This window comes from Cariama cristata, unplaced genomic scaffold, assembly GCF_000690535.1.
Source record: "Cariama cristata isolate BGI_N322 unplaced genomic scaffold, ASM69053v1 scaffold31637, whole genome shotgun sequence".
Lineage (NCBI taxonomy): Eukaryota > Metazoa > Chordata > Aves > Cariamiformes > Cariamidae > Cariama > Cariama cristata.
This window is the reverse complement of record NW_009627656.1, coordinates 1-13,645: the sequence shown is the minus strand read 5'-3', so window position 1 is coordinate 13,645 and position 13,645 is coordinate 1. Positions and strand designations below refer to the sequence as shown.

At 37.4% G+C, this 13,645-nt stretch overlaps 2 protein-coding genes across 2 annotated transcripts; one reads left to right on the top strand and one right to left on the bottom strand.

Annotated features, from left to right (window-relative positions):
- The first annotated feature begins 262 nt into the window (after positions 1 to 262).
- Positions 263 to 5,156, top strand: DNAJA4 (DnaJ (Hsp40) homolog, subfamily A, member 4). The gene is made up of 7 exons (XM_009704521.1): positions 263 to 277; positions 1,283 to 1,463; positions 2,381 to 2,485; positions 3,279 to 3,506; positions 3,586 to 3,816; positions 4,355 to 4,455; positions 4,551 to 5,156. The coding sequence occupies exons 1-7, from the start codon at positions 263 to 265 to the stop codon at positions 4,767 to 4,769; spliced, it is 1,080 nt and encodes a 359-aa protein (XP_009702823.1). The 3' UTR covers positions 4,770 to 5,156.
- A 925-nt stretch (positions 5,157 to 6,081) lies between these two features.
- WDR61 (WD repeat domain 61) lies at positions 6,082 to 13,502 on the bottom strand. The gene is made up of 10 exons (XM_009704520.1): positions 13,458 to 13,502; positions 13,338 to 13,365; positions 12,906 to 13,011; positions 11,825 to 11,997; positions 10,567 to 10,715; positions 10,134 to 10,227; positions 9,246 to 9,339; positions 8,510 to 8,602; positions 7,789 to 7,867; positions 6,082 to 6,358 (listed from the first exon to the last, which is right to left on the bottom strand). Exons 1-10 carry the CDS (start codon positions 13,467 to 13,469, stop codon positions 6,269 to 6,271), a joined length of 918 nt encoding a protein of 305 aa, XP_009702822.1. The 5' UTR covers positions 13,470 to 13,502; the 3' UTR covers positions 6,082 to 6,268.
- Positions 13,503 to 13,645: the final 143 nt, after the last annotated feature.

Below are 13,645 nucleotides of genomic sequence, written 5' to 3'. Positions count from 1 at the left end.
AGGAGGGGATGCATTAGCTCCTCTCTCTGGAGTCGGCTCCTACCGGTCTCTCCGTAGTTGCCAATGGGAGCTCATTGTTACAGAGATGCTGGTTAAAGCAGGCGAAGCCGAAAGGATCGCTAGTGTCCTAATGGCCGTCGTGCTGTCAGATGTTGCAAAGGCCAGTGGTGGATCCAGCTGCCAGCACTACTGTGCCTGCTGGGATTGCACTGGATGGATTTGTGTTCCTGAACAGGATGAGTTTTCTTCAGAGAAAATGCTAATGCAGATGTACAAGGTAACTATCCAGAGAAAATCATTGGGCTGCGCATAGGTGGACTGTTAACAACAAAACCATTTCACGTGCTATTAGCAGAGAGCTGTTCAACTCCACATGTTGCTTAGGAGGATACATGAGCACCACAATTGGATAACTGTGGAAAATTTGAATGATAGGATTATTTATCTAAAAGCTGGTCTGATAATACCTTAACATAGGAATAGAAGCTCCATATTTGTATATTTAGTACACTAATTTACAGAACTCAACCAGTTAAGTAGTACCATAGTCAAACATAACCTTTTCTGCATTTATTTTTGGCCTGCTTTTTTTACTTACACCACTTTACCTGGTCATAAGTAAATCATGTTTAAAATGGAGGTAGTCACTTCAGAAATAGCAAATTGTGTTTAAAAATTGACTTAGTCATCTTAGTAATAGGAAGTTCTTGATAGCTATTTTTTAAAAAATCCCTTTTTTTAAATAAAGTGCATGTTTTGATTTGTATCTAAGGCCTTCTGTTTGTGATGAGTAACACCAGTGGCTGGTCACTTAAATCTCTTGTTTAGTTGTAGCTGGATGTAGTAGCTCAGCAGGCATGAGGGATCACTCTAGTTCTAGAATGACTAGCACTGCTGTGGCCATTGAGCATCTGGGGACCTCCAAGACTTTGAGGATAGTATCACAACCCTTTCTAAATGGATTTGTTAGAGGTGTATAATGGTTGCAACTACCACAATCATCAAAGCGTAGTTTGCGTACGCTTCTAAGTTGGGTGTGATTCTGAATTAAGCCCACTTGTAACATGGGAGGAGGGGGGAGAGGGAGAAAAGGGGTGGTTTTCCTGGACAAACGTGTACTATTAGTCTATTGCACATTTGTGTAGGGAGGTTCCTTTTGGAAAAAGACAACTGCTACAAGAGAGTGCTATAGTGGCTCAATCTGAAGATGGAGTTGCATATGAGAGGGAGGGTTACTTTTCCTCTTGGTCATAGTTGTTCAGAGCTTCTTTTTTCTTTTTAGTTTAAACTCATATCCCAGGCATATGAAGTTCTGTCGGACCCAAAGAAAAGGGACCTCTATGACCAGGGTGGGGAGCAGGCTATTAAAGAAGGAGGCCTGAGTGGCGGCAGCTTCTCTTCACCCATGGACATCTTTGACATGTTCTTTGGTGGTGGAGGCCGAATGAATAGAGAGAGAAGAGGTACACAGTTCTAAACAAGTTCTAGAAACTCTAACCATGCACTTAAGCATAAAACACCTGTGCTATGGTACTGCTAAGTGCACATAGTGTGGATATTACTCATTGCAACAATAGATCAAGTAAACTATGATTTATTTTTTTTTCAGTTATTCTAGCATAAAGATTCTAATAAAGTAGATAACATAACGTAGCCACAGCAATCTTTCTGATGAATTCTGTTTATTTTTTTTGTTAAAGTGGGTGTGGGTAATCTGTAGGGGAGGGGGAAGCATTGGTAGGTTAGAGCAGTTGAATTAGACCTGTTCTAAGTTACCTTTCTTCCAGATCTGTGCCTCACTTGCTTGTATGCTTTGGGCAACTTGCTTCAAAGGACACCATCAACTTCAGTAATGTTAAATCTCATTAAAATATTTGGGAGAAATTGTGTGAAACTGAGTACAGAGTGCTGCCAAAAGCACAGTACGATTTTTGTCTTTTTCCATGCCCAATGTCTGTTGAAGGAGCAAGTAGTAACTTGCTGTAAAATCTTTGAAATTATGCTATGAAGTGGCATGGAAATTTATAGATAGGCATAATAGCAACTTCTAAATTGACTAGATCTGAAGCTGGTAGTGTCCTTGCATCTTGCTGTTTCAGTTCAGCTTATGAAGTTAGGGGTAGGGAGCAGGGACAGGGTGGCTTTGCTTAATTACAGCTAAACTTTTATGTTCTGACGTAAGTGGGTGCAGCTCAGTGGAAGCTGATGGAACTGCACATTCTTTTAAGGGGGCTGAGCTGAGTTCAAAGTTTGGAATGAACTTTACGTTTCTTCAGTGAGAGACTGTGCATGTATGAACAAGTGTAGAAGCCTTTAAATAAACAGTTGTCCTTACAACAGCTAAACCAGAAATAATCTTTCTCTTTTTTTTTTTTAAAAGGCAAAAATGTTGTGCACCAGTTAGGTGTATCTCTTGAAGACTTATATAATGGTATTACAAGGAAACTGGCACTGCAAAAGAATGTCATTTGTGGAAAGTGTGAAGGTAAAAAAACACAAACGAAGTAGTGGTTTCAAACCCCTCTTACTCCAAGCTTTTCTTTCTTTTTGTTCTTTTTTTTTTTTTAAGGGGTGGGGGGGCTAGGAATAAAGTGTGGGGGGTTTAATGTTTCTCTTTCCCCCTTGCCCCAAAAGTCTGCCAGGGGACTTAGTTATTTATGCTTATCCAAGAATTAAGGCACTCTCAAACGTAGTGGTATTAAGTTATTGTTCTAATGGCAGACTTAAAATCAGTGTGAATTATAGTTAAGGGTACCTAAATTAAAAGTATCTTAATCCAGAACTTTAATAAATGGCTGTTTTGTTAAACTTCTTCTTAATTGCTGTGGATAGAAGTCTAGCTTGTATTATGCAACTCATTTTACAGCTATTACATATCCATAATGACTGATCTTCTTTGAGGTAAATCTTAATGAGGTCTTGTATCTTAGTACTCTTAAATATTTAGCAAGCGGATTCTTTCCAAAGTATTAATGGAATATGTAGGTCTTGAAATTGGTATGCTGATAGTTCCTTGAAAACCAAGATGTATTGGGAGGTGGGGCAGAGGCTAATAAAATAAGCTCTGCATAGAAAACTTGACTCTTTTGCTTGTAGAAACGTGTAACTTGTGGAGCATGTTTTGTGATGAAAACTAAATTCCAATTACATTGGAAATACATTAGTGAACTACTCTAAGTTGCCTTAAAGGTGATTTTGAAGTCAATGAGTTCTAGCCTGACTACTGTAGAGTAACTGGTTTTTTGAGACTGAGATCAGATTTAACTTTTTTGTCAAAGGTTATGGTGGAAAGAGAGGGGCAATAGAGAAGTGCCCTGTGTGTAAAGGAAGAGGAATGCAAGTTCTAGTTCAGCAGATTGGACCTGGCATGGTACAACAGATCCAAACTGTGTGTCCAGAATGCAAAGGCCAAGGTGAAAGAATAAACCCAAAGGACAGGTGTGACAACTGCAATGGCTGTAAGGTTGTAAGAGAGAAAAAGATCATAGAAGTTCATGTTGATAAAGGTAAGAACTGCATATTTGTTCTGTGTCCCTAATCATAGTCTATAGTTCTGCAGAGAATAAATGGGTTTCTTTTCTCCAGGTATGAAAGATGGTCAGAAGATAGTATTTCATGGAGAAGGAGACCAGGAGCCTGACCTGGAGCCTGGTGATGTTATAATTGTGCTTGATCAAAAGGATCACAGTGTCTTTCAGAGGCGAGGGCATGACTTAATCACAAAAATGAGAATTCAACTCTCAGAGGCTTTATGTGGTTTCAGAAAGACCATTGAAACTCTGGATAACAGAGTTCTTGTCATATCATCTAGGCCAGGTAGGTCTTAAGAGTTTTGATGTTACATGAACTGCTTGCCTGTTTCGTTGTGCCTAGACTGGTTTGTTTTTGTTTTTTTTTGGGGGGGGGTGTTTTGTTTTTTTAGCCAGTTGATGCAACAGATTCAAACTAGCAATCATTTAATTTAGTTGGTTCTTTGACATTCTTGTCACTTCTTCTAAAACATTACATGGAGAATTATACCTAAAGCTGTCAAATGCTTCTTGATAGCCTCAGTTAGTGGATAGCCAGGAAAATATTAAAGAGGCCAGAAACTTAAACTCTACTAGATTATCTGTTAATTCAGCATGAAGGCTGTGCTAAGAAAAGACAGTTCTCTTACAGTAGAGGAAATAGCCTAAATGGCCTTACTTCTGTATAGCTTGGCTTTAGTACTTTTCAGTCTGCAGCCTTTTCTATGAGTTGCTTAGTAGTCTCCCTGAGATGCTGTGGGAACACTGCTTGTGTATAACCCTGCTTTTCATGGTTAGGGAATGTGTGTCATGTAAGCTTACTTGGAGCTCTTATCTCCATGTAGGTGAAGTGATAAAACATGGTGACCTAAAGTGTATCTACAATGAAGGGATGCCTGTCTACAAATCTCCGATGGACAAAGGCAGCTTAATTATACAATTTTTGGTAAGTTGACTGCTTTTCTGTAGCAAAGATATCCATGTTGGCGGTGGGAGTAACTATTCATTTAAAAAAAAATAAATAAACATATAAAATTGTAGGTCCAGTTTCCAGAGCACTACTGGCTCCCAAGGGAGAAACTCTGTCTACTGGAGGCTCTGCTTCCTCCACGAGAAGATGTTATGATTACAGATGAGATGGATCAGGTAGACCTTGAAGATTTTGATCCAAGTGAGCAAACCTACCGTAACAGTGGGGGAGAAGCATATGAAGAAGATGAGGAGGGTCCAAGAACAGGAGTACAATGTCAGACATCTTAAAGCAAGGTGGAATGGATGTCATCTAAAATGTAAATTTCACAATGAAAACTGCATGGCTGTAATAGCCACTGCTTGTGGTTTTTGTGTTCAGCAAATTGAGTTGCTGCGCTGTCAGTATCACCTTTTTGTAACTAATTTATATTGTGTTCTTGTAGTCTTTATATAAAAGCAAGTGTCACGCAGCTGAGAACCAGCTGAGTTGGTATACATTTTTCTTTGCTGTGAAGGTTCTCAATTTATTTCACCTATGCTATTTATATAAGACTTTGGCAATATGGATAGAGGCTAAGTGGAGTGTCTTATGTAAATACTTTCATACTGGAAAATTAATTTCATAGAATACAACATAGCAGAAATAACTTCTAATAAATAGAAGTCTTCACATTTTATCATGCTTCTCTTGTACTTTCTTAGCCACTCTAGAACCCCCTTTATCTAAGTAAGTTTCTCTAAGCTTAGACTCCTAGTAAGTTTCTCTAAGCTTAGACTCCTATCACCTAGTCTAGGTTGTTCTCCATACTCAACTTTGTTAGCTGCAACACTAGTACCTGTTTCATTTTGTATTTCAGAAGTATTTTGTATGTGCCCTACTCCTTGCACTCCTGTGTTCTTTTGTTGTATTAGAGTAAGTAGCATTCCTTCAGCCGCTTAGCTCTTTGTAAGTGTAACTTAGGGTTATAAGGTATCCTTCTAATGTGTACAGAGTGTGCCCCACATACTTCTAATTTACATACAGGTAAATACTTCCAAATAAAATTCTGATCTTTCGGAAGCTCGAACTCTATATATATTCAGCCTTCCCTAGAAAGGTTTTTTTACTTCATGTACATGAGCCTTAGCCAAGATGAATAAACCAAAACTACCTGTGTTGGCTATACTGCTACTGTTTTATAACATGACAGGATACCATAGTAGAAGGATCATATTAAAGCTTTTTTCATTTTATCTGTTTTCTAGTAGAGTTTATATTAAGTCTGGGTTGGAAACAACTCACGCTTCAGTGAAATTAAACTCTGATTAACAAGCTACATGCCACCATACAATTGCTGGAACAGGTGTTCAACTTAAGTGACCCTATTGCACTTATTGGGACAACACCAAGATGAGTGCAGGCTATCATTTCCCATGCAGACAACACAGAGCCTCAGTCACTTTTCCTTTTACTAAAATAAGCTACTATGAGACTTGGTCAACACTTTCCAGCTCCAGTCTATTCACATATAAAGGCAAGGGGAGATTAACTGAGCAGTTACTTCACCCATGACTACGTATTTCCAAAAATACATTTTTCCAAGGATTAGGCGCAAGTTACTTGCATCTGTAGCTTTTATTTTTTAAAAAAAAGTAAAGCTTTCTCTCATGCTAAACAAAATCAAAATTACATATGAACAGAGCAGCATTACTAAAATGCTTTTATCATACTAAAAAAATACACATAAGGACAGTAGTTGTCCTAAAAACTGCCACAAGAGTTAACCAAATGGTCTGAGTCAAGACATTTAAACTGGACAGTCATAAATATGGATTTCTTGGTCATCTCCAACAGATACAATTTTGGACCCACTTCCATTGTATTTCACTCCCCAAACCTGCGAATAGGACATATACACGGTTATCAACAGCAGACTAAGAAAAAATGTCTTTGTAGCAGTCATCTTGACTACAACAAGCAGAAGAGGGAGGATTATTTCAGATCCCCTTATTAGAGCTGGTTCAATTATGGATTCTGCTTTAACAGCAGATGAGGTTGATGAACCAGAGAAGGACACTGCCACCTAGTAGCCCCACAAGTTAATACATTGCACTTCTATGACAATGCATTACACAATCTAAATGTAACTTGAAAAAGGCTGAAAGTACTTTCCCAGTTTGCATAAATCAAACCTACCATTTTCACTCTTGCCCATCCTATCTTCCCTTCTGAAAAAGAGTATTTTACAGTGCTTTCAGGAGAGGAAGAGAGGAAGACTGACACATTGTGACAGACTGAAGAATGATCAAGTTTATCCTTGGGCTGATTAAGACAGCCAGTGCAAAACTTTAAAAAAATTCAGTTCAGTCCTCTGACTTAAAACAGTTACACACTCTTAAGTGACCCCATCTCCATCATCAGGATGACATCAGGAAGAGTGAAGGCTACCCAGCGTATTAACATGGGATTGCAAATGGGTATATCGACAACAGCATGTTCTGGGGAATCTCGTACACCATTTTGCATTAATACCTAAAAAGCAGCCTTCCCAAGAGCTGATACATCTCTGCCTTCCACAAACTTAGGAGATCATAGACAACAGCTAAAACAACACAGGAAATCCAATTCTACTTGGTACTTCAATACCAAAACGCCCATAGCTGTAGATAACTAAAAAGAAGGTTACCAGCAAAGAAGTATTATGGAGGAAAGAGCCTAAATAAAATCTCAAAGAATCTCCTTTGTTAAGTCTTCCTCTATGAGCCATTAGAAAACAGCATTGTTCTATTTAACACCTAACATTTGGAAAAAGGGTAACTTGGTAGATGCCTAACTTCCTCTTCCCTCACAGGTAGCTATCACTGAGGAAAAAAAAAAAAAAAAAAGAAAGGGTATTACAGACATTTGAGGAGGAAAAAGTCCCAAGTTTCAAGGGTACTTTCAAGCATCTTTTTAGATAATTCCATCCTTCTAAATAAGTATTTTTCCCCTTACACATGCACATGCTGTGTAAGTGATACAGAAATAAGTAAGACCATAGGCAAAGATAAAAAATAACAGTCTGGTAAGAATCCTTTTGGCCACTCAGGATTGCCCTTATTTGCACCCAAAAAATACAATTACTTGGAAGAGATGAACCTACATGCTTGGAGTATTAGTTCAATATTAAGTGCCAAATAATCATGAACAACTTTTAAGATTTCATTACAGCAAGCTGAAGTCCAACCCTGAAGCTAAAGCACCAAGTTGAAGCACAAATGTGCATAACTACACAGCTAAAGTTCCCCTGCAAACACAATGACCTAGATAAAGCAATAGTAGACATACCTGATCTTGGTGGTCAAAGAAAGTATGAACACAGGTTCTCGTTCCAGCATCCCAAACTTTAACGCTTTTATCAGATGAACTGAAAGAAAAATAGTATTGATCAATGTTTAAATTACTGGATTAGTTTAGTGCAGAGCTTTAAAGATCTCATACGGTAGACATAAGAAACCCTCCTTCACCCATCAAATACAGGGATGAAGTAGCAAAGAAGTGCATCTTCCACCAGGTTTCAGCTACCTTTAAAATACATTTACTGTTTCAATATCTGCAACATGAAAATGAAGACTCCCATTTTAGTCAGAAAATTCTTTGAAGCAAGTTCTTTGGATAAAGAAACTCCTGTTACATATACTTGGTCCCCCGACTGCCTGAGCTGTTTTAAGAGTTAACACTAAAGTTCAACTAGATAAATGTACTACATTAAGTTGCACTTTTTAATTCAACAGAAATTTTTCAGCTACTTAGAATCAAATTGCCTGCCTCTTAGGTTTAGGTGTTCTTCACTTGTAGGGATCTACACTACAGTGGGATGACTTACACTATAAAATGCTATTCGTTACAACTGGTATCACATCACAGATTGGCTCTTCAGTCTTTAAATGCAATGTATGTTGTTCCATTACAGATTCCACTGCAATTTGTACATGTTTACTTTTTATGATCCATCTCCCTTTATAATTTTTTTTTCAGTAAGCATAAACAAGTTAAAAATCATCAATACCTGGAAACAAAATGGGTATCATCAGGACAAAACGCTACATTTAACACCCAGGATCCGTGACCACTTAATGTGCCAGCCAAGTTTGCATGTTGCCTGTGGAAAGAACAAGTTTTAACATTTGGTTGGTGAATTCCAGGGAGAAAGCAACAGGAATATAGTTTAGCTAGTGCAGTCAGGAATGGTTCAATGCAAGGTCATGGAAGGTAACTTCTGGACATTTGTTCATCCAAGCTGAAATGGTGTTACAACAGATTGTCTTTTTCCATTTCAAATGGTTAACATAAAAAAAGTCACTGGTCAACAGAACACTTTCACCATGAAGGCAGCAAAGTAATGCAGGTTTAGGGGAGTGAAGATCACTGAAGCGGTGGCTTTTCCTCCCCAGGGTCTTCCAAGTTTTTGCACAATGCAACAGAAATAGGTCATAAATATAATTTCTTGGGTACAGAACAGATGTATAAGATGGGTAAACACAAACGCACAGGACAAATACACAAAAGATTAGCCTGTTGCCTACAGGGCAAATATGAGGAAAATAATTCGTTTTCAAGTTAAGGCTGTCATCGACCTATGCACTTTTTAAAAACTAAGGGTGTAGAATTTTACTATTTAAGATTATTTATTACATAAAGCTGAAGGGAATTACAGACAGCATAGGGTTTGATTTTTTTTTTTACAGTATCAGCCTCTCTGAAGTCATTTTCCTGTTAGCATGTCTTGCAAAATAACAACTTACACATCATAGATTTTGATATAGCCGTCATCTGAAGCAGTTACAAGTAACTGAGAATCTGGAGAAAATGTCAGTGAACGAATAGGCATCGCATGACCTGAAATTCAAAGTTTTATATGGCTTAGAATGTAGCTATTCCTCTTACTAATGACAGTGCTTAAGAAGCTACACCAGAACAGCATTCCCTGTTAAAAGAAAGCAACCTCTGAAAAGTCTTTCTCTTTATGCCTCTACAAGCTTCTTTGCACAACATAAAATGGAAACTGACAGTAATTCTGAACTTTGAACGTTAAGGCATGTCCACTGCAACACAAAAGTATCTTATTTTTTCAACTGTGGATCTTTATTAGAAATTATGTCATATTTTCTAATATGATTTCATATTGTTTAAATAGTTGGGTTTTTTAATTAACTATACAATCAGACAAACTGCATGAACATTAAAAGCCCATTTATCTGTTAGAAAAATGCACATCTTCTACAACATAAAATGTTCTGTTATTTTTTAAAACAGGAATAAATTGCTATAAAACTGATACCACAGCAAAAAGAAAAATCATATGCATGACAGCACACATTTGGCTTAGCTTCACTCCCTTGTACTGCACTGCAATACAAGAAGGAACTACAATTTCAGATTTTCACTAAGCATTACAGACTCTATCTTTTGAAATAGGCATTTATGATGCAAGCCTGAGTTTACAGTTTGCCTCTAATATTTTAAGTGATTTAAGTTACAGCACGCTAAATAACTAAATACTGTCTAATGGACAGAAACATCAACTCCTTTATGCCATGGCTGTTGTATCTTATTCTGACTTGCATTATATCCTTCAATTTTGCTGAGGAATGAAGCCAGAACTTGGGTATTGCAAATACATAAACCATTACCTTCTAGCGTATGCAGAAGTTTTCCAGTTGCAATATCAAAAATATTGATAATGCCATCTATTGCTCCACTGGCTAAGTATTTTCCATCTGGACTCTGTAATAAAACACAAAAAGTATGCATTTATGCTGTGTATCGCCCTGACATTCTCTTGGCAACTTTTCACAAATATGATCTATGCAAGATACCTGGGCTCCTAAAATCCTGAAGACTTCAGCTGACTTATTCACGGTATGTGTATAAGCAAGATCAAAGTACATTTTCCATATATGAAGGGGGGGAATGTCATGCAGTTTATATTTGGAATTATCAAAGTATGACTGTCTTTTACTATTACGTAGAGATAAACTGATAGATGGAAACAAAAATATCTGATTTACAACATGTTACAGCAATAGCAATTTCACAGAAGAAATTATCAATTGTGCTTCTTACATATGCAATGCTAAGGATGAACTTTCCTCTGGTGTCCAGAGAATATTCTTTCTTTCCGGTTTCAACACCAAAAATATTTACTTTTCCCACATGACTTCCTGTTGCAAGGTACTGGGAATCAGGTGAAAAAGCCAGGGACCAAGCATCAACTGTATTAAAAAGAAAAAATCAGTTGGCCAAATACTGTTTCTAGTTCTTCTTCAACAGTGTCAGTTCTGTATGTATCTGTTTAGACATTTAACCCCCTAACTACTCTTAATACTCTCAACTCTACTGCGTACTCTTAAGAAGAGTGTACAAACTCATGAAAATTAACTTCCTTCTATGTAATTAATGGAGCATAGCTTGAGCATTCATTTCTGTTTGGTGAAAGATTACATTTTCTAACAAGACCTTGAGCTTATTAGACCCTCCTGTAACAAGAAATTTAGAATTTAAACTGCATGAGTTAAGTCTAAATTCTTACTTTTCTCCTGGTACCGAAAGATATTAAACCAGTAAAAGAAAGCAACACTGGTATCTAGCAAAGCACAGAAGATACAGAAGAAATGCAGATATACAAATGCAACAGATCAACATTCCTTGCAACAGAATTTTAAAAAAACGTACCTTTTTATAGCAGTATACTGCAGTATAGCAGTATTTATCTGGCACAATGTAATTCACAGGTTTTTTTCTATAAGCTTAATATTAATTACCTAAAACACTGCAAGATTGTTCTTAAATTAGAGATTGCCAGTGGGCCAATGAAATATTTAGAATAAGATCTTAGGCCCTGAATTCCAATTTGGAGGACATAACACTGATCCAGACTTCAGCTTTACTGTGTTTTGACTTGCTCACTCAGGATTGGAGGTACTGCATAAATAAGCATCACATATACAGCTCAAATTCAGCCCAGTGCAGTACTTAAAGAAAGTTCAGACTTTCCTTGTAAATCAATTTGAATAAGCATTTGAATTATTTTTTTAAATATCCTTTTATCAATACATCTGTAAGAGCAAAGTGGTTTCCATTCTGCTTTATGCATCTAGCGGAAAGCACAACTAAATGTATCTGAGAAAGCGTAAGTAGTGTAAATGTAAAATTGTCTGATACTACTTTATGTTGAGTTCATAAAATCACTAAGATTTTTGCAAATAAAGACTTAAAAAAACCTTAGTCATCTCATATACCTTAATTATACACTGTACAGTGTATTTACTCTCTAGAGTAAGTACACTTCTTACACAGAGACAGCTTAACACTGATATCTTACCAGGACCAGCATCTATTGACTTGATTTGTTTGCCAGTTTCTAAATCCCAAAGGCGAATATGGGCGTCTAGGGAGCTGGAAGCTGCAATGGAGCCTGTGTGGCTGATATCCACAGACACCACGCCCAGTTGGTGACCTTCCAAAGTCCATTGTAGATCCAATTTTTCATCATTCCTTTTGTTCAAGGGAAAGAAAAGCCTAGTTATGAATAGCTGGGAGTACTTAACCGATCTCCAACTCAAACAAAACAAACAAACAAGACAACCCACATTTCTCCATTGTGTTCAGCAAGAAGGGGAATCCAATTTCACCCATGAAATGTGCAGATGGCTACACACAAATTGCTCTCTGTACTTAAGGGAAAGAACCAACAAATCAATCATTTACCATATTTCTGCAAAGTATGTACTTAATCTTAAGCTTGTAAGTAATCCTACTGAAATGTCCATTACACATGACTACATGGGTGCTTACATAGCAGACTGTTAATCTGTCCGCAAAGCATGAAACGCGATGACCAACATTCTTATAACCACTGCAACAAAGCTACTCATGTCATTAAAGTGAAGCACATATTTTACACTGCTTTGGCTAAGAGACAGAACACTTGCTTTGCAAAAGAACGCTTCAGTGTCACTTGTATGAGGATTATGAGGATTTATTCTTTTTTAAAATAAAAACCAAAGACATCATTTCCTCTTTTACTGTATTCCTATTATTCCTTTCACATTACATAGGCTCCCAGTGCATTGTCTCATAAAAAGCTGCATTTCTAATTCTTTGGTTTAGAAATACACCAAGTTGTACTATTCTCTGGCAGCCAGCATGTAAAATTTGATGTGCATTTTCAAAAGGGTTCACGTTCGTCAAAAATTAAAGCACATCAGAATGCTACCACTCCAAGAGAAGGCACGTACCAATGAAGATAAGCTTGCTCAAGAGAACAGTTCTGTGTGCCAGGCTACCCCTTCCCTGATGTAACATCTAACATCCCTGCAGATTATGGAAATTCAAGACTGCTGTATCTCCATACTGACGGCTTCCAAGGCTTAAAACTAGTTAACACGGAGCATTTCACTTACCACTTCCAGACCTTCACTAGATCATCTAAAGAACCAGAGATCACTGTTTCAGAACCATCTTTTTTATTTTTTCCCCAGGCAACTGACCAAATGGCATCATCATGAGCTAAAAGAGAATATAAGAATAGAAATTAACAATTAAGTGGTTTCTTTTGATGGAAGACAACTGATTGTAATGTTGGCAATAGACCCCTTGCTCTTCAGGTCTATCAGTGCTCTGAGACCCTTGTCCCTGTTTTGATTGTTTTGGAACACATGATGTATGTTGTTCACCAAGGCCACTGTTGAAAAAACAGCATAGCTGTTTTTGACTTACTCAGATTTATACTTAATATAAACGTAATCCATGTCATCTCACAAGTATATCTATCATTATCAATTTTACATCATCCAAGAAGACTGATCTTATTTAATACATTAGTGTTTTCTCACCTTGCTCTTGCTTGAAGAGAATACCATACTAGAAAGAAAAAATAATTAATATTACGTATCAGCAGCTTAAAAAAATATCAAGCCAGCGAATAGTTTAATTAGCACTGCGCTTTTATTTACCTGTGTGGTCATGTCTTTATGGAAGCAATCTTAACAGGAATGCTCTAGAAAGAGAAAACCTGTTAGGCTCAGCAATAAGACTCTGCCTCAGAAACACTCCTCTGGAAGGAGAAAACCCGGCAGGCACAGGAGTAAGGCCTGAGGGAAACCCGCCTTTTTGTCACCCTCCGCTCGCACGGCGAGAAGCA

What these genes read in the sequence shown, in the direction of transcription:
- DNAJA4 (XM_009704521.1), top strand. An exon ending in AATGAATAGAGAGAGAAGAG is followed by an intron (nt 1,464 to 2,380) that starts GTACACAGTTCT and finishes TTTTTTTAAAAG; the next exon opens with GCAAAAATGTTGTGCACCAG. An exon ending in GCTTAATTATACAATTTTTG is followed by an intron (nt 4,456 to 4,550) that starts GTAAGTTGACTG and finishes ATAAAATTGTAG; the next exon opens with GTCCAGTTTCCAGAGCACTA.
- WDR61 (XM_009704520.1), bottom strand. An exon ending in TATATCAAAATCTATGATGT is followed by an intron (nt 8,603 to 9,245) that starts GTAAGTTGTTAT and finishes TTCTTTCCACAG; the next exon opens with GCAACATGCAAACTTGGCTG. An exon ending in TCTTTGACCACCAAGATCAG is followed by an intron (nt 6,359 to 7,788) that starts GTATGTCTACTA and finishes TCCTATTCGCAG; the next exon opens with GTTTGGGGAGTGAAATACAA.